This window comes from Monodelphis domestica, chromosome 7 (assembly GCF_027887165.1).
Source record: "Monodelphis domestica isolate mMonDom1 chromosome 7, mMonDom1.pri, whole genome shotgun sequence".
NCBI lineage: Eukaryota > Metazoa > Chordata > Mammalia > Didelphimorphia > Didelphidae > Monodelphis > Monodelphis domestica.
In genome coordinates, this window is record NC_077233.1 from 76,536,826 (window position 1) to 76,562,131 (window position 25,306).

At 39.8% G+C, this 25,306-nt stretch overlaps 1 protein-coding gene across 10 annotated transcripts in view; it reads left to right on the plus strand.

Annotated features, from left to right (window-relative positions):
• COBL (cordon-bleu WH2 repeat protein) overlaps positions 1-22,648 on the plus strand; it is a 345,155-nt gene extending 322,507 nt beyond the window's left edge. For all 10 annotated transcript variants that reach the window (XM_007500391.3, XM_056804833.1, XM_056804831.1 and 7 more), the window contains 2 exons: positions 2,288-2,557; positions 21,192-22,648. In XM_007500391.3, coding sequence (XP_007500453.2) covers positions 2,288-2,557; positions 21,192-21,209 — 288 coding nt within the window. In that variant the 3' untranslated portion in view covers positions 21,210-22,648. The remainder of the gene's footprint in view (positions 1-2,287; positions 2,558-21,191) is intronic.
• Positions 22,649-25,306: the final 2,658 nt, after the last annotated feature.

Sequence of the window (25,306 nt, forward strand, 5' to 3'; positions counted from 1 at the left end):
GTTCTTCCACCCTTAGATTTGTGTTCCCCTGAAATTGTAATTTTCAAAATACTTTCAAAAATATTATCACATGTCATCCTCACAACAATCCTGTGAAGCACATAGTACAAGTATATTTATTCCTAGTCTGTAACTGAAGAAACTAAGGCTCAGAGAGACTTTCATACAACACAATAAGCGATGGATCAATCCAGAGCTTGAGCATTGGATCTTCACCCTCTCAATCGGTCGATCAATCAGTAAGCATTTAATAAGTGCATGCTGCCTGTTCTGGTGCTACGAAAAGAGGCAAAGGACATTCTTTTTCATTCCATTTATATTCAGCAAATACTGAATCATTCCTTCACCTTTCACTAGATTTGCCTGTTAAATAGGAGCCTATAGTTAAACCATCTTTTCTTGATGCTTAGATGGGACAGAAACCATCTCATGCCTGGTTTTTTTTACCCTCTCATTTAAGCAACTAGATGCATGAGAATAACTAAATAAGCTAATGAGTCCGATTCTCCCAATGAGTTAATGAGCCCAATTACCCTTGAATTGTTAGCCAGATGCTAACTTAATTATAGTTTATTGTAGAGTCTCTACTAAAGAGGATTTTGTTATTGCTAAGGAGGATGCTACATATGAGCCCTCCTGGGTATTTTACTGATTGATATCATGGGTACTTAAAGGATCACCTGCTGAAAATGGAGCAATTAGTAAAGGGTCCCGAAGATTAGAAGCCTTCTATTGGCCACTGACATCATTCACTTATTCATTTAATCTAGTATTTATTAACTACTTACTTTGTGCAGAATATTGTAATTCTGGATGCTAACGAGGAGAGAGAGACAAAGAGAGAGACAGACAGACAGAGAGAGAGAGAGAGAGAGAGAGAGAGAGAGAGAGAGAGAGAGAGAGAGAAGAGAGAGAGAGAAATGAGATATGATCCCTACCTTCTCTAGTCATCCCTGAAAATATCTCCTTCATTGAAGATGCTGAAGCCGTAGGTCTAGTAGTAGTAGCAACAACAGCAGCAGCAGCTAGCATTCTAAAGGGCTGTAAGGTTTGCAAAACCTTGTATATATGTTAACTGATTAGATCCTGACTATTGCTTGCTAGCAAGATAACTAACCAACTCACACAATGTCTCTGAGTTTAGATTTCCCAGGTATGGTGATGGAGATTAGTATTAGCATAGGAATTAGAGAATTTAGAGCCAGAACATATTTTAGAGATCATCCAGTGAGTAAATATTTATTAATATGCCTACTGTGTCAGGAACTATCCCAAGTGCTGATCCTAAATACCTTTCACTTTACAGAGAGCAAATAGAACCAAAGAGATTAATGACTTGCCCAAGATCATGGTAGTTATATATAGTAAATTGGGACCTAGAGCCTTAGACAACAAATCTGGCACACTTTCAATTGAACCACAGAACTATTTATTTCACAGACTTAATCATAATAAGAGCAGGCACTCATTCAGTCATTTAAGGTTTTCCTATCTGAATCAAACAACACTGTGAAGATAAGTGCTATTACCCCCATTTCCAAAATTAAGAAACTGAAGTTCAGAAAAGTTAAACAATTTTCCCCTGATAATCACAAAACTCCTAAGTTTCAGGGGTGAGTTTCAAACCCAGGTTTCTTTTGACTCCAACCCAAAGCTCCCCCCCCCAACTGCACACTGATGTGAGCCAACTACTTTGTAAACTGTAAAACCTCACATAACTGTAAGCAGTTATTAATTACTCTGTAGTACCCTTCCTGGTGACCAGAACAAGGTAACACAGCTTCCAAAGCTCAACTGGCAAACCAAGGAATCACCCGGGCCCCATAAGAACATGAGGGAAATAGAAAAAGAAAATTTAAAAATAAAAATGCTATGTAAATGCCAAGTGATCGAGGAATCCAATAAATTTGGTGGCAAAATGGCATCAGCCATCACTGAGGGCACAGTGGCCAGCTGGGATCAGTGAGATTTTAAATCAAATGGGTTTTTCCCAAGAATAATATCTTCTGGCTGGCCTCAGTTGCTGGTCTTGTATGTCAAGAAAAGTTACAAGATGAAGGAGTTCTCAGAAATTAGTATATCGCCTTTCTGAGATGAAGTCGTTGCCAAAACCTCGATGCGATAATCAGTCTCGTTGAATGATGTGAGAGAGCAGTACCAGATGTTTCAGCCAGCGGATAAACAAGGTTCCACAGCCTGACTGCCAATGAGCCATTTGAACTTGAGGGGGTACTTGAACCGCCCAGAAATGACTTGGTCACTTTTCATTTAACTCTTTCCTTGACAGGTCTCATCTTTAGCCGCAGGAGAACTTCAGAGCTTGCGAGAAGCAGCGCTCTCCAAACAAGCTGCAGCAGAAGTCCCTCCTCGAGAAGAGGAGCCTCCCATTCCAGCCCCACCAGCAGTGCCGCCCCCGCCCCCTCTTGCTTCCAGAGCATCTTCTGTGTCAAAGGTGACGTCCAGATTCCCTGCAGCCTCCACGAGTGACCCTGTGGATGCAAGGCAAGCTCTCCTGGATGATATTCGTTCTGGACTGGGGGCCGCAAGATTGAAAAAGGTATCAATCGTGAATTTTGTAATCATTTGTAAGCAACAAAGTACATTTTAAAGTAAATATTAAGTATCCATCCCATGATCAGATAGCAATGGTAAAATTTGGCAATATTTTCTGTGCCCTAAGCTCTACAAAGGTAATTAGAGGGGTATAATAAGCTAACAATGGAATGATCATCAAGTATAAACTAGAAGTCAGGGATGTTTATAGAAGGAATTTCTGCTTTGGAAGGGAAGTTATCCATGAGCTCTAAGAATCAATAATCTCATAATTGAATGGATAGAGGCAGCTAGGTGGTTCAGTGAATTAAGAAATAGGCAGGGTCAAATCTGGCCTCAAACATTTCCTAGCTGTGTGACCCTGGGCAGGTCACTTGTTCCCCATTGCCCAGCCCTTACCATTCTTCTGCCTTGGAATTCTAAGATGAAAAGAAAGGATTTTTAAAAATAAAAAATAAAATAAGTGAATGGGCCCTTAGTTGTGTTCTCCCCATAGTGAACCTCCTAGGAGAATAAGGAATAAGAATTACAAAACCATCACCTTCCATTATGAGGAAAAGAAACATAACACAATGAAACACGGAGGAGCAAAGACATTCCATTATGAAGAAAGAAACACACCACAGTGAACCCCCCAGGAGAATCAGGAATAAGAGAAGCAAAACCATTCAATTTTTCTCTTTCCATCATGAGAAAAGAAACACACTATCGTGAACTCCCCAGGAGAATCAGGAGTAAAAAGTAGCAAAGCCATTCCATCTTTCCCTTTCCACCATGAGGAAAGAAACACCGTAGTGAACTCCCTAAGAGAATCAGGAATAAGAGAAGCAAAAGCATTCCATCCCTTCCCCTCCATCAAGAGGAGAGAAGAGAGATAAAAAGCAATTCCTGTACTTCCACAGGGCCAGTGGTTCCCAGATGTTCCCAATAGGAGCAGAACACATTTCCCAGATAGGCTGATCAATCAGCCTCATAGGGTATATTTCCCTTCCACTGACATAGCTGGATATAATTCATGATTTTGTCTCAGAAGGGACCCTAGAGATCATCTAGTCTAAGATTCCCTTTTTTCAAGTATAGTGATGCCCAAGAGAAATTAAATGACTTACCCAAAGTCACTCCAGTAAGAAGAAGCAGGGCTAAGATTTGAAATTACCTTCTTTGCTCTTATCTCTCCACCATGCTACCTCTAAGCCCTTGGACTGACTGGTAGCCATGTGCTCTCCAGAAAAGTGCTTGACTGTTGGTGTAAACACTATTTATAATACTAAGTAATAATTTTAAATATTGGCTATTGTCTGTATAAATGGTAAATGTATAAATTATGATTTAAAAGAATTTATAACTTAGTTGACAAAAAAGAAGAGGTAGATGGATAACCTAGCTGTGATTAAAATAATGAGGATCAAGTTGGGGAGGGGAAGGTTTATCATTACGTTTTTAGAGAGAACATTTTCTGGAAAGCCTGAGGATAAAAAAGTTCTTAATGAGAGGAATCTGTTTAAGAAATGATTGTAAGGAAGGAAAAACATACAGAGATTCTAAGCAGACAAGGTAGACTAAGAGAGACCATGCTGAGGGAAGTTGCTAATGGGACAAGAGAAGAATTGGGCAGAAAGATAGCATGAGGTGCTGGTGAATAGGAAGACATCAGAAGCACAGGGTTCCATGAGGAAAATCACAAACTTTTAGTAGCAAGGGAGGAAAATGATTTTGACTGTAGCACATGGAACTGATTAGAAAGAAGATTAGGTTAGGTAGGAAAACAGTAATGAGTTTTTCTTCTGTATCTTTTTAAATGATGTTCTCAACAACTTGAAATTCCATCAGAAAATCCAGGATCAAATGATGTCTTAGAATAGTCTGAACTGTTTTTATAGTTATTGCTGTGCCTCTTTTACTCTGAATACCCTCAGCAGTTTATAGAATCACCCAGGCTAGAAGTCTCAGTATCCTCTGCCTTATCTAGAGTGTTACTGTTGAATTCTGGGTATAAGAAGCATAAGCAGGACATTAATAACCTGGAATGTCCAGAAGGTAGTGAAGTACCCCAAGTCTATGTCATTTGACTATCAGCTAAAGGAACTCAGTAGAAGATTTGGGGATTGGGAAGCTTCAGGAGGAGCTGATGGCTCTCTTCAAGTATTTAGGGTTTGTCATATAGAGGAAGGGATTTAACCTATTCACTTTGGCCCCAGAGGATAAAACAAGTTGTAAAGAGGCCAATTTCAATTTAAGATCAGGAATCCCTACGTAACAATTCAAGATGTCCAAAAGTGGAATGGTGGCTTCCCTTTCCTTGGGAGTTCTTTAAGCAGAAACCAGACAAGCTTTTGTTGGGTATATTATATAGTGGAGATTCCTTTCGTATAAATAGTTTTGACGTCCCTTCCAAATCTCCAGTTCTTTGAAAAGTCTGGCTTTGAGGCCCATTATGAGCCTGCCATTCTGGCCATGGCTTAATGTCTTTGTCTTTGCTGACATTGTACCTAAATGACCCTGCTCTTTCTCATCTAGACAGATCTTCCTGGAACAAAATATCACTTGTTGGAGAAAATGTGCCCTGACTATCCCATAAACAGATCAGTTGCTCTCTCAGCAGGCTATCTCTATTCTCCAGCTTAGACTGGGGAAATTTAGCATGCAGAATGACCCATACTTTGACCCATCACTTGAAGCAAAGTTTTTATAGGATTTGAAGGAATTTATCTGAGTTCATTTTATTACATCCTCCACCCTCAGTTCCTCATTTGTTCTGGACACTAGAAGTCCTGAAGCATTGTGAAAAAGATTATTCATGTGGCATTTGGAGCCTTGACCAAAAGGGGGGAAGACTAAAATCTGTCCAGCATGCCTTTTATCAGGATTTTTTTTCTTCCCAGATAGTCTAACACATCATAGAGTCTCAGATAAGAATTACTGAGGCCAATGAACTTTTTGAGTATTTTATCTAAACTCGAATTTCAAACCTTGGCCATGATCACTCATTTAGATCCCTTTCTTCATTAGCATCATGCAGACTGAGGAGAAAGATATTAAATGCAGAGGTTACCTTGCTTCACGATGAGAAGCTGTTCTTTTCCTTCCATTCCCTTCTAATCTGACCACCATGTTTAAAAAAAAGTTCACATGACTAGACACAAACAGAAGACCAGTAGTGAAGACTGGTTAGGACAATCTCTTATTTTTCTATAAAGAATAATATTTTGAGTACCATTTTCATGGGCTCTAAGTAACATGGTCACCTAGTGGTTAGGGTGCTAGGCTAAGAATTAGGAAGACCCAGGTTCAAATCCCTCCTCTGAAAGGTCATCACTCTATGACCCTGGACAAGTTAGTTAAGCTCTATGTGATCCAGACAACTTTCTCAGACTTATCTTCCAAATCACAGCAGGTTATTTTCTCTACTGATAGAGGGAATTCCTTGTTCTGGCAAAGTCACAGATCCTTTGAGTAGGATCACAATGAAGCTCAGCAAGGAGGAGTCAGTAGGCATATGGTTTTGCTATTTTTCTACTTTTAATATTTTTATCAAATACTAAGGCTTCCTCACCCTGTAGAATACAACTACCTGTGTGGCCTTCTCATCAGAGAACATCCCTCTGTAACACCCACCCGTTTCTCCCATTGGTGAATTTCTCCTGGAGCTTCTTTTTTGTGGAGAAGACTTAATTTCCCTCCCAACACTGTTCATGCTTCAAAGCTATGCCCCTCTATCAGGTACCTTCATTCCTATTCCTCTCCCTTTTCTATTCCCTTTTCTGTATATACTTCCCCCTTTAGAATGTAAGTGCCTTGAGGGCAGGGACTGATTGTCTTTTCCCTTATATTTGTATCCCAGCACTTAACATCCTCTCAGACACATACAAGTGCTTAATATATATTCATTTCCTTCCTTCTTCCAGTGACCTGGGCCCCTAAGAACCTTGTAGTATTCCCTGCACCAGACATCTTAGAAACCATGAGGCCCTACAGGAGTCTAGATTTTATTTTCTTTGGGCCATTCAGATCTATCCAGCTCCCCTGAAGAATAATTAGACTGCAGTTTGGCTTTGGGAACATCCAATGGATTTGTTTCTTGATAATCAGTCACCTTCCTCTCTTATCTTCCCATCCCTGAGCTCCTGATTTACCAAGTTCAAATAACTCTTTCCTACTTGGCTCCAGTGGAACCTGCTTGTTTACAACCTCCAGCAGCTTTTCTCAGGCACAATCTTGCATCCAGAGGAAGTTTGAATATGAGATCTGTCTGACCCTCCCCCTTCTTTTTGGTAAATAAGTACAACCTATCCTATTTTTGTATTAAAGGAATTATACTTAAGGGGAAAAAAAAAGAGTTCTATCAATCTAAAACCTTCCAAAGTAGGAAAATGTTGGCAGAAATACTGGGGAGGAAAAGGCAGAATTAGTGTTGGGGTTTTTTATTCCCCATATAAGATTGATTATTTCTATCTGTGTCACTCAAGACCTCATTTCAGCTTCAGAATGATACGGTGGTGATCTTGGGGGGGGTCTCAAAGATTTTGTCAAAGAAATGCAAGTTATAGACAGTCCTACTAAGCTGAAAAAGATTGTCAATAAAGATCCAGTGAGAAAATGCATTTCTTTTCACCCAAGACCAAACTGCCAAAAGGATGTCTGTGTCAGGGACAGGACTTGAAAGCTAGCCTAGAGTTTTCCATCCATCACACTGTAATATATATGTAGACACTTGCACAAGTAAGTATTTACATGATCATGCCATGTACATGTATGTATGTAAATAGGATACTCAGTTAAAACAAGTTTGGGCCATTGACTATGGGGGGGGGAGATCTTTGCATTTTATCCAAATTATTGTCACTTATTCTACACAATTTACAAAAATTCTACCTCATCATCCTAATTTAGCTCTTTGTCAGGTGGAAAAATAGTAGACGATGACCAAGCACAAAAATCTAATGCACTCATTTCTGTGAGGGGCCTCAGTTTCTTCATTAGCAAAATGAGAGGGTTTTAGTAGATCTTCACTAAGGGCCTTCCTAGCTCTAAAACTCTGTTAATTGTGAGCCTATGATTCAATGCATTCCATTTCATATGATAGCCAGCATACTTGGCTTTCCAGGCCTTATTGAAAAAATGAATATGGAGTAATTTGCCAAGTTTATATACTCTGGAAAGAAAAAGAAGAGTAAGCAGCCTCGAATGGCTCATGTACATTCACTGCACAACTTTCCTCATCTGAGCTTTACTGCTATGTAAGTCTCTCTCCTAATAGTGTCCCCCAATCCTTGGTTTTTTGGCCAGCTAGTTTCTCTGTCTTTTTAAGCTGGAGCTTCAGTTATTTCTGGTTTTTAAATCACCATAAGATATACCCAGGTAGTGGCTCTCTACTGGTTCCTTTAGAAGGGCCTCTCGGGCTTCCCGGTAACTTAAAAACATATTTCTGAATCAGCCTGCTTCAGTTACTATCCATAGCTTTTCAAACATATTTACCTTTCTAGCTTATCAGCTTACCAAAACAGAACACTTAAAACTCAGATAAACAAATCATAAAAAGCCTTTTAAACACATTTAAAGTGGTTTCCCCATTGGGACAATAAAGCCAAATACTTAACCCAAAAAAATGTGCCAAGGAGAATAAATGCGTGTTGGGTTGGATAGAACACAAGGAGAGGATAGGTCAGTTCATTGAAGTTTGGTCCTTAAGGGACAAAAAGTTCCAGGTTCAGCCCTGCTTAGAGTCCGTCAGCTTCTCTTGCAGAAGAGCTCACAGAATCCCTAACCCAACCTATGCGTGTGGATGCAAACTTGGTCATGTGCGAGACAGATTGAAGAGAACGTTCTGATGTCCCAGGGAAAATCCATCATTGAATCTAGAAGATAATTCAAGCCATGTGGCCTGATTAGGTAATGCTACGATTTTCCGGGAGTGATAAGCAGCCCAATTCTCCATAGATATTTCATGAACAAATGACTTAACTTCAGACGCAGACCCCGCTCACAAAGGGAGGTGGAGAGAAGGAGGTGTTGGGAGACCGTCCACTTGGGACAAAGAAGCGGCATCTCCAGGGGAACCTCCCAGGACCAAGGAAGCATCCCGAGGGGCCCGATGATAGCCGCAGAGCCCTGTTCTGGGTTCCCGGATGTCTCTGAGGCTGGGGAATCTCCTGACCAGCCCACGACTGTCTCCTTTTCCTCTTTCCCCAGTCTGACAGAGCATGAAGGTAGTCATAACCAAAATAGACAGTGAGTGCTGGACTAAGCTTGGGATAGACCAGGTCCTACCTAACCTTAACAAAGACACTTAACTGTTATCTTTAAAAACCTGAGCACAAATCCACTTGCCTTTCAGACTTTGTCTATCGTCTAGCCAGATTTTAGTGGTTGCAGTTTAATTATGGTTCCCTGATCTCCTTTTTCCTTCGGTGTTTGCTTCTGTTCCATGAGGCCATGGGTGGATGAGTCATTCTTGCCAATGGCCATTCCTCTTGCTATTTCCTTAAGGACAAAAAAAAAATACTTCCCCCCCTCCCAAATATACAGTTCTGAGTTATCCTGTACATTTTTGTGTCCGCTATACAGCTTGATGCAATACCAGCATTCAAATATAAAACAAATTCTGGTACCAATAGGCTGTATCGCTGTCCCTAAAAATGACTCATTTCATTGAATCTGGAATTTAGCTCCTTATTTTTTTCATATTGGAACAACTAGGTGGCAAAATGCAGAGTTCTGGGTCTGCTTATCTTCTCAAGTTCAAATCTGGCCTCAGACACGTATGTGACTGTGTGACTTTTGGTTAGTCACTTAACCCTGTTGGCCTCAGTTTCCTCAACTATAAAATGAGCTGGAGAAGGAAATGGCAAACCATCCTATGGTTGAAAACAACAATAATTGTTTCATATCACCATTTTCATATTAAATAATAGAACTTAATGCCTAAATGAAATATAATGAAAACTCAGTAATTAGAACAGGTATGTACTTTTTGTTGGTCATTTACATTTCAAGATTAATTGTAGATGAGATAGTTTCTTTTCTTCATGTCTAAGCATTTTTCCTTCAAAGGGCTTAGTAAACATTCTGCAAAAAATCTTCTTGGCAGCCCTTAGAGCAAGATAGGGAATAAGAAATTGAACTTCCAGTTTGCAGAAGAGGAAAGTAAAGGAGAGAAACTGTAGATGACTTGCCCAGGGTCTTACAGCAGATGAATGATACATCCAGGAGTCCAACATCTTCTCTAGGCCAGACTTCTGCTTTTCTTTGTCACTTTACAAACCTCTCTCTTTGCAAACACAGATGACTCTCTTCCCACACTGAGTCTGCTGATGTAAAGCATAAACATGCAAATATGATTTGACCTTGTCTGCTCTCCACCCCTTGAGTAATTATTGAACAAATAATCCAGGAGCTGTAAAAGATTTCAGGGTTCACGAGGCACAAAACATGAAGAAAGACATTCTTTCCATGTAAATTGAGGTGTCTTTTCTGGCATGTGAGAGTGAAGTCTGTGTCTCTGGTTATTTGAAAATATTGATCTGTTGTTATCTCTGAAAATTAAATCAAATAAAATTATAGCACATATAGGGTTTTTTTTTTTGGTATATGTATACACAGAGGCTTAAATGAACTGCTAATATATATCCATTTGTGATTTACAAGGTCCTGGATAAGGCTTTTATTTACAGAATGGTTCTCAGCTAAATGATTTGTTTAGTGGGTGTTCTTAGATCATGAAAAGGCTCAAAATAGGCACTATTTTCATGTGCCACTTAACTCCTAATGAAGTTGGTAGACATCAATTCAATAGCCCCTGACGTTAGCTTAATCTTTTCCCAGCTCCCATATACAAAAAATAGGAGAAATTATATTATAGAACCCCCAAGAAGTCCACTTCAGTTCTAAAATGCCATGAGCTGATAATTAAACAGAGAACAGAATTGTCTCTGCAAACATAATCTAATTTGATTACTACCCAGTGATGTACATGTAAAAACTATTTTTTTAATTGAGAAATTAAAACAAATCTAGATTTCAGATTCTGATGTTTAGGCTTTACTTGGGAAAACATAGCATTAGGAAAATAGATCAATTTCTTAAGACATATGCAAAGTTACTCAACTGGATTAGGGCAAACAGTCATAGAATCAAAATCTGGGTGTCAGAAAAGACCATAGAAGGATGTCTTCTCAAGCTTCCCCCAGTGAAGGAATTGAAACCATAGTGTCATCCATGACTGAGGCCATTTAGCCTCTCTTTGAATATTTGTGATGATGGGGAGGTCACTACTTTATGAGTCTTCCATAGGGGCAGCTATGTGGTACAGTGGATAGAGTGCTAGCCCTAGAGTCAGGAAGATTCATCTTCTTGAGTTCTGGCCTTAGACAGTAACTGTGTGGGAAAGTCACTTTATCCTATTTTTCTTGGTTTCCTCTTCTGTAAAATTACCTGGAGAAGGAACTGGCAAGCCACTCCAGTATCTTTGCCAATAAAATCCTAAAAAGAGTCAAGAAGAGTCAGACATGACTGAAGATGACTGAAGAACACAACAAAATTCCATTGGTAAGGAAGCTCCCTTTGATAGAAAGATTTTCCTTTTATCTATATAAGTTAAATAAATGAGGATATTTATTTATTAAGTATACACGCAAGGCCCAATACAACATATTGGGTTTAAATGGACAAAAAAAAAAATCATCCCTGCCCTCAAGGAGAAGTTGGCCTCCTTGTAACTTCCACTAAGTTGTTGGAATTTGGTCCTCTGAAGCTCTACACCCTAAATCTAATCGGCCTCTAAAACATAGCTTTTCAAATGTTTGAAGATAATTCTTTTATCCTACCCCAGCCCCAAGCCTTCTTCTCCCTATGCTAATGATCCCTAGTTCTTGCCCATTTTTCATAAAATCTGGTTTCACCCCCAATCACCACTCCCTGGACTTTCTTGAATGTGCATAATGACCAGAACTGAATCCAATGTTCGTTCTAGATGTGGTCTTTGCAGCATGGCTCATAGTGAACGGTTACATTCCTTGGTTTGGGCACTGAGCAATGGCCTTTTTTCACATGAACTGCTGCCAAGCCCACACTGTATTGGTGCAGTTACTATCCATTTTCACAACATTGTCCATCTTACTGTTAAATTTCACAATCTTATTTGGGTGGATGCTCTGAGTCTGACAAGATGCTTTTGAGTTTTGAGTTCATTCACCACATTCGCTCCCCCTCCCAAGTTTGTGTCATCAGCAAATTGGGTAAAGCATGCCTTCTGTGCCTTCATCCAAATCCTTGAAAACAAATGTCGAGCAGGGCTGGGCCTGAAACTACTTAAAAATCAAAACTGACTCAGAGACTTCCCTTCTTTCAAGCCTTTTTTTCCCCCTAAGCTAAAATAAAACTCCTTTGCCTTTCTTTCAAGCCTTTTTTCTTCCCTTCTCTAGCACTTGAGTTTTCCATTAACTTTGTGTCTTAACATCCTAAGAGAGATTTGTCCAGGGGTGCCAGGAATGGAATACAAGTCAGCAATTCTTGGACGAGGTCAAAGAGTTTTTAGTGAATTAGAGAGTACTTTTGTTTTCAATTAAGATAAAGTTAATTTTTTCTTTTGACAGGAAGTTTGTAGGCAGTTTGCAGGGGGTTCTTCTAGATGGATCACAGAACCCTCAAGGGCAAAAAGCAGCACACCAGCTGCCTCTCACACTCACCCTTTCTGCAGTTCTCTTTACATAAAAACTCATTTCCACATGTACCTGTTCCCTCACCTAGAAGAAGAGTGTATTTTTAAAGAATATGATAAATATTTATATTTTTAAAAAGTTTTACTTTTAAAAATTTATTATACTTTTAAAATTTTTTATATTTTAAGAAAATTATTAGAATAAAATATCTCTTTGATATTCTGAAAACAATCTCATCAATCTTTTTCTTTCCCCAACAATGTAAGGCCCCAACCTGTCCATGCTTTCTCATATCTATGAATCTCATCTATTTTCTATAATTATAATAATAGTAGTAGTAGTAGTAATAATAGTATTTATAGAGTGCTTTAATGTTTTTGAAGTATTCTACAAATATTTTCTCATTTTATCCTTATAGCAGCCTTGGGAAGTAAATACTGTTTATTAGCACCTTTTTACAGATGAGGAAACTGAGGCAAATATCAGTTAAGTGACTTGCTCCACACAGCCATCAAGTATCTTTGGCTGGATTTGAATCAGGTCCCTTTGCTTCCTTTTCCATCACTCTATCCACTGAACCACCTATGGAGGGCTACCTCCAAAGGTTCTTTGAAATTGCATGGGTACCAATATGGCACCATGGCAGTCTATCTGCTATCTCCTACTCTTGCTACACAACTCGTTCCCATTCCTTTATAATTATAGAATCTCTTGGTATCTTCCATGCCATTTATTGTGCACAAATTGTTACCATGATATGCTGTGGCTTCCTTAAATCCACCACGTGTCTTTCTACTGCTTGCTGGATGGCCCATGATTTTTAATGTTGAAGATACAGTGGTGTTGACCATGGAATATCGCCTGAACAGTTTTGGTGAGCAAAGTTGGAGTTTTGTGTCCAGGAACAACTGAGATCATTGCAAGTTCTATGCAGTTTCCCAAATTGAGTCCCACATTTTCCCTTTGTCATTCCTAGTCCCAGTCGTACCTGTCCATAATGGATCTCATGAAGACCATCTTGATGGGCTGCCATCCAGCCACATATCATAATTCTTGTCAGTGATCTTCAGAGTATGGACCATGGAATGGCGATAAGGCATAGGCAGTGGGGGAGTAAAAAGATGGAATACATCCCAAGCAGCATAAGAGAGCAAGTTGTGGGGCTCCTCTCTGGTCACTCCATTTACCCATTCTTAGGCAGCATTCCCACATTTGGCCTCCCATGACTGTACACTCGCCCAATGTCTCCCCTTCTGTGCTGGGCCCTACCCTTAATCTGACAACAACTCAGGCACCAAAAGGCACCTTTTGTATTGTGTTAAGAAAATTCCCTCCCTCTTTGTGACTATAGTAGGTCCCTCAGCTGCATGGGTTCTATACTACCTGGTAATGACTGGCAAGCTTCTATATTTTAGGCGAAACTCAAGGCACCCTACAGGAAGAGTAGATGCTTCATAACTCTCATTATAATATAATATAATATAATATAATATAATATAATGTAATGTAACGTAACGTAACATAACGTAACGTAACGTAACATAACATAATATAGCATAATACAATATGACATAATATAGCGTAGCATAATATAATATAATAACATAATATCATATAATATAACATAACATAATATAATTTAGCATAATATAGCATAACATAATATAATATAGCATAGTATAGCATAAAATAATATAATATAGCACAACATAATATAGCATAACATAATATGGTATAATAACATAACATAATATAATATAATGTATAAAAATATAATGTAACATTATGTGCCAGGCACTGTACTAAGTACTTTACAATTATCGTCTCGTTTAATCCTCATAACCCTAGGAAGTAGGTGCTATTATTATCTCCATTTTACAGAAGAGGAGACTAAGGGAACTAACTAAAGGTTAAGTGACTTGCATAGGGTCACACAGCTAATAAGTGTTGGAAACTGGATTTGAATTCAGGGTTTCCTTACTCTGGGTCCAGCATTCTATCCATTGAACCACCTCCTCCCCCTTTACATCCTCTTCCAAATTCCCCTATTTCTATGAAGGACACAACTACCCTCCTCTACCAGTTTCCTTGTTATCCTTACCTCCTCACTCAAGTCACGTTGACAGGCATTTATTAAGCACCTGGCATGTCACCGTGCTGACAGGGAATATAAATGTAAATGGAAAGGAAGATAGCCCAAGAGCTTACCTTCTAGTTGGAAATGCAGGAGTGTTGTACCCATGATGGGGAATGAGAGAAAAAGCTGAGAGATTCTGGAGTAGAGCCTGGAGATTCTTTGGGAGCTGGGGGGAAGCCTTGGTATTTCCCTTAAAAAGGAGGTCCTGGGAAGAACCAACTAGTCTGAGAAAGGGGCTTCCTGGACAGATTTTTCACTTCATCGTGAAGAGTCCAGGGGCGGAGAGAACTTTCAAGGTAAGGAGGTTTCCATGATGTGGTAAAGAAAGTCCAGAGAGTCAGTTGCACACCCCACAGGGAAATAAAATGGATCTCTTCAAGAGAGTGCCAGACTGCCAAATCTCAGACCCTTGTCTTAATCCTCATACTTTTTGACCTCTCTGTAGCATTTGACCCTCTTGACCACCTTCAGCTTCTGAATATTTCTTTCTCTTTGGATTGCTGAAAACAATGTGTGGCACCTGTAATAATTTTCTTTAAACTCTTACCTTGTCTTAGAATCAATACTGGGTATTCGTTCCAATGTAGAAGGTCTAGGCAATAGGGTTAAGTGACTTGCCCAGGAAATAGCTGAGGCCAGATTTGAACTGGGGACCTTCTGTCTCCAGACCCAGCCAGAGCCTGGCAATTCATTGATATATAATTGTTTTAATCCAGCTCTGATATCCTGATTTAATATGTCAGATCAGAATTTTCCAACTTGTTTACAAATCTGCCATTAGCCATTTGTTTTATATATTTTTAAATAATTTCATTTTTATGATAATATTGGGTTATTGCCCTGGTTTATCCTACTCTAAAAGAAAGACTACATACAATTTATGATAAATAGGCTTACGGTTTCAAAGTAAAATGCAAGTCTTTGGTTATTTTCATTTATTGGTCTCAAACAATATTTTTCTACCATATTTTTTGACCACGTTCACTTTCTCATTGACACCACTGATGATCAAGACAAATTTTGACAAACTTTGGAAGATCTTATCCATTTTATCCATTTCTTCTTGAAAATGAGTGTCATGGGACAGCAAGGTGGCTTAATGAATTGAAAACCAAGGCTAGACATGGAAAGTCCTAGGTTCAGTTCTCATCTCAGATACATACTAGTTGTGCGAACCTGGGCAAGTCATTTAATCCCCATTGCCTAATCCTTACCATTCTTCTGCCTTGGAACCACTACACAATTATTGATTCTAAGACAGAAGGTTAGGGTTAAAAAGAAAAGTGAATGTCAAGTGGAAAGGAAATAAGATTTTGTAAATTCTTACAACTTTTTCTATCCCCCCAAGAATTTCTCTACTCTGTCTTCTATAATTGGGGTCTGAGTGGGAATTATATTCATAATCTATTGGGGTTTTGTTTCTTTTTTGCTTATCCTCCTCATGAGTACTTCTAAACACAATGAAAAGCATCCCAAGAAATGTTTTTTGTGGGCACATAAATGAAATGATCATGAATTTATACCTGAACAAGACTTTAGAGTCCATACACCCATAGACCCAACCCTTTCCTTTTAAAGATGAGGACCTGAGACTAAGAAATCTTAGATGAGGGGCAGCTAGATATCTCAGTGGATTGAGAGCCAGACCTAGAGAGAGGAGGTCTTGGGTTCAAATTTGGCCTCAGACACTTCCCAGCTGTGTGACCTTGGGCTAGTCACTTGACCCCCATTGCCTAGCCCTTACCACTCTTCTGCCTTGGAACCAATACACAATATTGTTTCCAAGAAGGAAGGTAAAAAAAAGAAAAGAAAGCTTAGGTGATCTGCCAAAGGTCTCAGTAATAGTAAGCATCAGAGGATTTGAATCCAGTTTCCTCCAACTTCAAATGAAGCTCTCTTTCTTCTGTGGCATTCCAATGAAATCAGTCCTTCTAGTCTCTTTACCTTTCCTGAAAAACCTTGAGCCCTCCCTCCTTTCAGATGCAACTTCTTTGTATCTTCTGAGAATGTCAATATTAGCCTTTGTTTTCTATACAAACATCATTTTTCGCCATTGCAGAGATCTCACATTTCTCTTGCCTTGGGTCTACAAATCATGGGATTCTTTGCCCCCTCTGAATACTTTGCTGCTGCCGCCACCATCACTGTGGAAAGAGAAGGGATTTCAGGAGACTCAGACACATGGAGTGCTTGACTTTTTTTCACAGGTTGCTTTAACCAAATCCTCCATGACCTAGTGGGCAGATTCCCAGCAGTAAGCTTCTTTACCAGCGAAAGGCTGGTCCTCAGCTGCAGGCATCAATCTGTTACTTCTTTATAAATTCAGTCGGTTTAAGATCATAGCTCTGGAGTTGGAAAGAAACTGGAAGACCATCTCATCCAAACCCCCACCCATTGGATAGATGAAGAGAGGAAGTTCAGCACGTTGCCCAGGGTCACACGGTCCTTAAAAATCCAAATCTTAAGCCAATATTATTTACTGTATACCACACCGCCTTCCTCCTTAATTATTTGAAAAGAACCAAAATAGCCATGTCATTTGTTGTGTTTGTCCAATCCTAGGTAGAGTCTACGTATAATATATATTTGGGGGAAGGGAGAAGACACAAATCTGCATTGCTGGCATATCCAGAGAGGCGAATAGATCTAGTTTCTGGATTTGACTGCGGTATTCATTCATTTATTTAATATGTGAAGATCGTTGTGCTAAGTAATTTGAGGATCAGCAGTGATAAAAACACAACCCTTGCCTTCAAGCAGTTTCTATTCATTAAGAGAGCTATAAAGTAAATACACAAATAAGTAGACTACAAGACAAGATGTAGTAAGGATCACCAGAGAGAGAGCCAAAGTATCCTTTAGAGTTCAGAGGAGAGAGAGATTGTCTTTGGAAAGTCATTTGAAAGGAGCCTTTAAGGATAGATTAAGTTGGTTTTTTTTTAAATACTGATGGACCAGATGATAGGGGGAGTGAAGGAGAGAGAGGAGGAAGAGAGAAGGAAGGAGGGACACAGAGAGAGAGAGAGAGAGAGAGAGAGAGAGAGAGAGAGAGAGAGAGAGAGAGAGAGAAACAGAGACAGAGAGAGACAGAAGGAAGGAGGGACAGACAGAGAGAGAGAGACAGACAGAGGGAAGGAGGGGCAGATGGGGAGAGGAGAAAGGGAAGACAGACAGATGCAAATAGCATTCAAGGAAGAGCAAATCATCCAGTATGGCTAAAACTTCTAAGTATATTTAGCTTCATACACTTCATGGCACATAGTAGGTGCTAGTTGATAAAATGAAGTTGGGGATGGTAAAACTGGAAAGGTAGATCAAGGCCAGATGGCAAAGGGGTTTAAGTGCCACATTAGGGAGCTTGGACTTTATCATCCAGATAATGGAAAGCCATTGAAGATATTGAGTAAAGTAGAGAAATGATTAGCTTAATGGAAGACTAATCTTGAAGTGTATAGGATGGACTAGAGAAAGAAAAGCCTGGTGGAAAGAATTAGTTAGGACACATTGGCAGGGTGCAGAGGAGAGGTCATGGGGCTTGTTAAGAGGATGGAAAGGAAGGAAGGATAGGAGAGATACTGTGGAGCAGTAGAATTGACTGTCTATTAAATGCTAGCACAGGAGGGCACTTAGGAGAAGGAAGAGCCAAAAACTAACCCAAAGTTTTAAGCTTGGATGACGGGGAGAATGGTAATTCCTTCCTCCATGACAAAAGTGGGGAATTAAAGAAGTTGGTTTGGCGGGGATGAGAGGAAAATGAGTTCCGTTTGTGACATATTTTGATAGATATGCATGAATACACACATACATTCTTACTTGTACCTCACAACAGTAAGGCAGAGATATTATTATTCCCATTCTATAGATAAGGAAACTGAGGCAAAGTGAAGTGACTTGCTCATGGTCAAACAGCTAGCAAATGCAAGAGGTGAGATCTGAACTCAAGTCTTCCAGATTCCAAGACCAGCAACTCTCTCTAGTATGTCACCTAGAAGTTCATCCCTATTAAACAGTATTATGGTGCTATCTGAAATGTGGCATTATGGGATACTGGACAAGAGGACTGATTCTGGAGTCCAAGAACCTGGGTTTAAATTCCACCTCTGACATTTACAATCTTTCTGACCTTGAGTAAGTTACTTAAACTTTCTGGGCCCTAGACATCTTTGTTGTAAAATAAAGAGATTGGGGTAGATCACCTGTGAGATCTCTTTTAATTCAGAATCTGTGATGAACATAAAATAAGACTTACTGAAAATTCTTCCCTACTGGCATCTGTACTAAGAATTTGTTCCAAGGAATTCAGGCTGGCAAATGTAAAAAATATGCAAATATCTACTGGTACCATGCAACTAAAGACTTCAGGAAGGGATTTTGACAAATTAATTCATCTTTGAGTTGTCTTATCTTTGCAACAAAGATCTACAGGATCATAGAAACCAAATAAAAAATAGTTCCAGTATCTGTATAGGGCTTTCCATTTTATGAAGCACTCTCACATTATGAAACACACTCACAGCACACAGACCTTACTAATCCATAAGGATGGGTTAACTCATAGGATTGAGCTGGAAGAAACATAAGGTCATAAATAAAGGGCTGCAAAGGATCTTAGAGCCAGTCTCACCCAACTCCTTTATTATGCAGAAGAGTAAACTGAGGCATAGAAAGGTGAAGTGGCTGCCCAAAGTCACCTAGACAGCAATTGGCATGCTTTCCACTGTTCAAGACTGTTCCTAGCTTAGACTAATATAATCTGGGATGTTCTCACTGTTTCTAATATTCAATCCTTGTCATGGGTCAATCCAAAAGTGCCTCTACAGTTCCTTGTCTGCCTTGGTCTGACCCTAGGGAATTTAATCCAGTTCAGTCTTTGGAGTTACAGAAAATGTCCTTCACCTACCAAGGATTTAGTAGCCCAACAAACAGAATCCCCACCAGTGTAAGCCTGGCCTCCTCCAGACATTCCAGCTAGCCCAAGCAGTGGTATTTGCAAAAGTCAAAACCAGGTCTAGACTGGTTGGCAGTTTTCATGGCAATTGAGCTAAATTCTTTTCCAATTTAATTTTCTTAGATTTGGGGGAACATGACCCTGACAGAGCAAAGATGGGCAGTTTGGGGAAGCAGTTTCCAACCTTACTAAAGCAACCAGGAGCCCTGGAATCTGTCATCTAAATTTTTCCACAAACCAAATTCTACTCAGTCTATCAGTCTGAGAAGACTGTACAGGACTGAGCTGTGGGTGATTGGATTTGAAAGTCAGGATTCCCAAAGTCTAGAATAAAGTTTCCAACTGAATAGAAACCCAAGGGATAAGTCAGTAAATATCTATTAATACACTTATGAAAAGGAAGTTCCAATCACCAAGGATTTAACACTTACTTTGGGTGGTGCCTTGTTCTGACTTTTAAAATTCCTTGTATTTTTATCCCTTTATATTTTACAAAACACTTTGAATCCTTGAAAAGAAATGAAGGTAAATTAAATTGTAGAACTTGGAGCTTAAAGAGACTTAGGAGTCTTCGAGTCCATCTTCATTATATAGATGAAGAAACTGAGACCCAGAGAGCTTAATTAAGCTTTCACAACCTGACCCCATCCCGAATCTCTGCCTTTATTATATACTTCTACCCTTTATATACTCCATATATGCAAGCCAGCCTTCTAGGTGTTCTTGACACTCAACTCTGCTTCCCATCTCAGAGGCATTGTACATGCCTAGAGTGTGCTTCCTCCTCCTATGTGCCTTGTAGCATCCTGGCTTAGCTCAAACACCCCAATCCCCCACTACAGCTGCCATCTTTGCTTGATACATGTTTTGAGCTCTCTGTTTCTGTCTCTGTCTCTGTCTCCCTCTCCCCCTTTCCCTCCTTCTCTGTCTGTCTCTGTCTCTCTCTTTCTCTGTATCTCTCTGTCTCTCTCTCTCCTTCTCTCCCTCTCTCCCTTTCTGTCTCTCCCTCTCTATCCGTCTCTCTCTTTCTCTGTATCTCTCTGTCTCTCTTTCTCTGTATCTCTCTGTCTGTTTATCTCTCTGTCTCTCTCTCCCTCTTTCTTTCTGTCTCTCCCTCCCTCTCTCCCTCTTTCTTTATCTGTCTCTCTCTGTCTTTCTTTCTCTGTATCTGTCTCTATGTCTCTCTCTCTCTTTTTCTCTCTCCATCTTTCTCTGTCTCTGCACACACACACACACACACACACACACACACACACACACACACACACATTCACACTCACTCACTGCCTCTCCCACTAAAATAGAAGTCCCTTGAGGACAGGAACTGTCCATTTTTGTGCCTCCAGCACCGAGCACAGAGTGGTACTTGACAGTTGCTAATTAAACAATAAGCTTTGTGCCCCAATTCTCACAGGTAACAGAATTCAGATTCCAACTTGGCAACCCTGTCCCCAAATCTAGTGTTCATTACACCATGCTTCTTTTCCCGTTTCCACTCAATTAGTCCTCATTTTACAATTTAGGAAGCCATGGTCCAGAGAAGTTGACTTAATCCAAAGTCACACAGTGCCAGTCAGCCCTCAAACCCAGAGTTCCTGATCCCCTGATCTCTAGCTCTAGTGCTCTGTTACCCCAGACCACCTCCCCTCCTTGGTTTTTTTTTTCCAGAACAGATTGATCATACTTCTTCTGTTCAGTTGTGTCCACTCTTCATGACCCCATGGCCCACTCCAGATCTGTCCATGGGATTTTCTTGGCAAAGACACTGGAGCAATTTGCCCTTTCCTTCTAGGGAGATACCAGTTTACCTACAGCAGCATCTAGTTCTTTAATACAAAAAGTTCTATGTTTTGGTTTGAAATATTTTAATAGCTCTATATATTTTTCTTCATCACAGGTCCCGTTGCTTGTTTGAATAGCATATAAAGAACAGATAATTGCAAAAGCTAACCCCGTAACACACCCATAATCATCATTCAAGGACTTGGAGCGGCGAGGAACATCACAAGTCGGTATTACTTTCTTGTCTATAGGCCAAAATATATGTAGTTAATTTTCAGCATGTTCCTGTATAATGGTTCAAAGGGAAAAAAATACTTTTGCTGCCCAGCCTGTGTGCCAAGGAAATGTGTTTCTGCCTCTGAATATTTAAGGTTGCCAATGAACTATTCTTGTTGGCAGGTTAATAAAAATATAAACATTGTGTAGCCCAGCACTACAGCACTAACACTTAATTATCCATTTGGGCAAAATGGAAAGGTCTTTGTCCTCCACTGATTACAGACAGCCGCCAAGCCTTTTTACCATATACAGCTGTTCAGAAAGCATCTACTCACTTGAAATCTGCAAGCAGGAGATAAAAGGGTCAGTGACCAGTGAAACACAGATGGAAAGTAATACAGGACCTCTGTGTCCTGGAAGGCATTTTAGAGGGGCGTTGTGACTTTTTCAAAGCTGAAATTGTTTGATTCTTGCCTCCACGTAGATTGGGGAGCATCATCTCGTGGTGATGCCTAGACCTGGATCTGACCCACTGTTTTTCTTTAAACAAATTCTCATAATCTCATGATATTTATCAAACGCTTTCATGTTTGTAGGATCCATGCTGGGAGGCACTGGAAAGGTACTGAGGATCAGAGCCTCAGAATGACCAGGGAGCAAACAATCTTTAGTAACCGTAGGTTAGGTTGTCTCTGAAGCTTGTCGCACGCACATGGGGATATGAAGTATAAGCAACAACTGCAGTGCTGTGTGCTGACCCCAAGAAACGTCCTTAGACCCGCTTGGTCTCCAGAGAGCACTAAGAAGAGGGAGATCGTGTGTTTACATGCCACAGAGATTAAATTGGTTTGGGAAATGACTTGGAGAATTTTGCTTCATGGTTCATGATTGGGGACTCGGGCTTAGCCCTTCCAGCTTGCACTCCAGGATCCTTGCCTTCCCCATCCTTGTACTATAAATCTTCTCGTAGCATCCTGTTTGTTGTCACCAGTATTTATAACAAAGTTTAACTATTCTCGTAGTATTCTGTACATATCCTTAAAGTATTTTGTTAAATTGAAATAACTTTAAAAGATAAATAGCGATCGTGTAGATTTTCTTCCTGTTATCTGTATCATCTTGGGGGGGGGGGGAGGAAATAGAAATGTCTGTTGTTGTTTTTTAATGATTAGTTCAGCTCTGGGCACCATCCAAAATGGAAACCTTGTTTTTCATTGTTTAAACTTAAACCAGAGCTACACAAGTCACTAACTTTCCAAAATGAGGAGAGCATTCAGCCAATTGCTTTTATCTGCAACTGTCTGTATTATCTGACTGTTAGTGCCACAAATAAAACAAATTAAGTTGCTATAATTGTGTGAATTTCCATGACTCAATTGCTCATTTTGTTATGAAGGTAAAGATATCCCTAGAGCACAGGTATGGCCATATCACTCTGCCCTTCAGAGAGCTTCCCTGGCTCCCTGCGGCCTCAGAGATAAGAGACTGATTCCTCTACCCTGATATTTAAAGCCCTTCAACAGTCTGGCCCAAACTGTCTTTCCAGATCTATTTTGCATTACCTAAGTCCTATGTATACTCCCCCAAAACACCCCAGGAAAAATCTTTTACTTGCTATTCCCCATACACAACGGTATGACATCTCCCACTTCTGTGCCTGAAATAGATGCCCTCCTTACCTACACCTCTTGGCATCCCTAGCTCCATTGGAGGTACAATTCCAGAGCCATCTAATCTAACACTTGGCTTACCCTGATCTCCTCAGTTGTTAGCACCCTCTCCCTAAAAATTACTTTGTATTCATGTCTACCTTTTTACACCTTGTGTGTCCCCACTCTCATGAAAATGCCAACTGTTGGAAGCTGGAACTCTTCATTTTTTATCTTTATGTCTATCTCACCTAGCACCCTGTTTGGCACTTAGTAGGTACTTAATGCTACTAAATTTAGAGACATTTGAAGCCCCAGAGCCAGACTTGGAATGATGTACTCCATTCACTGTCTCATGTATTCCTTGCTTCGTCTTTCTGATCTCTTCAGGCTTCAGTTTCCCCTTCTATAAGATGGGGTCATGGGGCTAGATGGGTCCATTATAGATTTAAAATACCCTTAGTTCTTGGAGTTAGCATGTAGACTCTAGGGGAGTAGAGAAACCCAGAGATCTGTTGATCCTGTCGACAACCAGAGATTTTATTACAATAAAGAGTTGAGCCAGGAATCTCTCGTATCTGTTACACTGTAGACACTATTGATGTTGTCCATACAGAAGGAGGTATAGGAAACATAGAGAAGAAAGGTCAAATTTTCCCGCTGAATGGCCAGCTGGTGTTTCAGTTTTCTCAAGAAGAAAAGAGGAAAAAACCATTGTAAATAAAACATCTGGAAAAAGTTTTCCTTAGCTAAAAAAATTCCAAATTTTTCAAAAACTCTTTGGAACCGAGCTAAGTTTAAACAAAAAAAGAATAGAATGTGAGATGAATTTTAAATTTATAGAACCTATAAAGTACTATATAAATGCTAGCTTTTATTGTATAATTAAGTTTTTTCAAATTGTTTTTTATAATTTTTATCTTATTTCATCGTTACCACAACTTTGTGAGTTTGGAAAAACAAGTAATATTAACCCCATTTCAAAAATGAGCAAACTGTGGTCTAAAAATAATAAACAATTTCTCCAAGTAGTAAGTTATGTATGCATGGTTCTGGAAGTTGGGTCTCGTGGCATCTAGCACGATGAACTTTTTACTACCTCTAATATGTTAGGAAGGATTGGGATTCCAAAGGAGGGACCAATCTCAGAACACTCAGAGGAGGATATGCAATGGTCTTACCATTCAGCTTTCTCAATTTGTTCCTGAAGACTAACAACTTGGGATATGTTGTTCTTCCAAATGGGCCGCTTTATAGTTAATGAATATATTCAGAGCCTGTGATTTCATCAACATGGAACTCTTGCCACCAATACAGATCGAAACCTCCCAATGATTTTGAGAGAGTCGTCTAAGACTCAGAGGTCAATGATTTACAAAGTCCTCTTTCAGGCACTTGAAAACCCTTCACAATCTGTCCCCAATCTGTCTTTCTGGGTTGATTAGACATTATTCCACTTTATGCACTTTGTTTTCCAGGCAAATTGTCCTCTGTGATGTTCCACCTCCATAACATTCCATTTCCTACCTCCTTTTCTTTGCCCAGGCTACCTTCCATCCCTAAATTAGTCTCCTTGATTACTTCCCTTCAAAACTTAACTCAAATACCACAAGAAGCCTTCCTTGACTTCCCCATTTGTTAATGTTACCCTCTCCACTGAAACTGTAAATAAATATTTTATATTAACTTATTTCTATGTGCACTTATTCACTCCTATTAGAATCTGAGGGCTTCAAAATTAGAGACTATTTCAATTTTCCTGAGTACCTGGCCCTTTGTGGGGGGAGGATGGCACACCAAAAAGGGCATCTGACCTGTGATTTCATTAGAAGAAAGAACTGTTGGCAAAAATTCCCTTTATCAGCACAGAACAACAACTGTTCTGAAACGTATAGTCTTGAGTAGTTTCTGGGGGACACTTAAGAGATTAAGTGACTTGCCCAGGGATCCGAAGTCAAGATGAGTCGATGGTAAGACTTGTATCCAGGTCTTCCTAACTCTGAAGCCTGCACTCTATCCTCTATGTCAGCAATCCTGAGTTAAAATGGCCCTAGATAATTACTGGGGTTGCTAGCAATTGTATCAGGGAAATGAATGCTTCTGAAATATCTCCTATTCCAGGAAGCTGCGACTTTTTGTTGAATATGGTACCAAGGAGGAAAACACAATGAAGGCTATGTCATAAGTTCAGAAGGCTGTGAGAGAGGACCTGTGGGACAGGGATTTCCAACCCTTATAAGGGACTTCTCATAACAGCACTCTTGTTGTTTGGTTTATTCCACAGTACTTCTACCCTCGCCCCTACCCCAACAGATCCTCAAGCCCAGAAGAACTCCATGGTAAAGAGGCAGAGCCTTTTAGT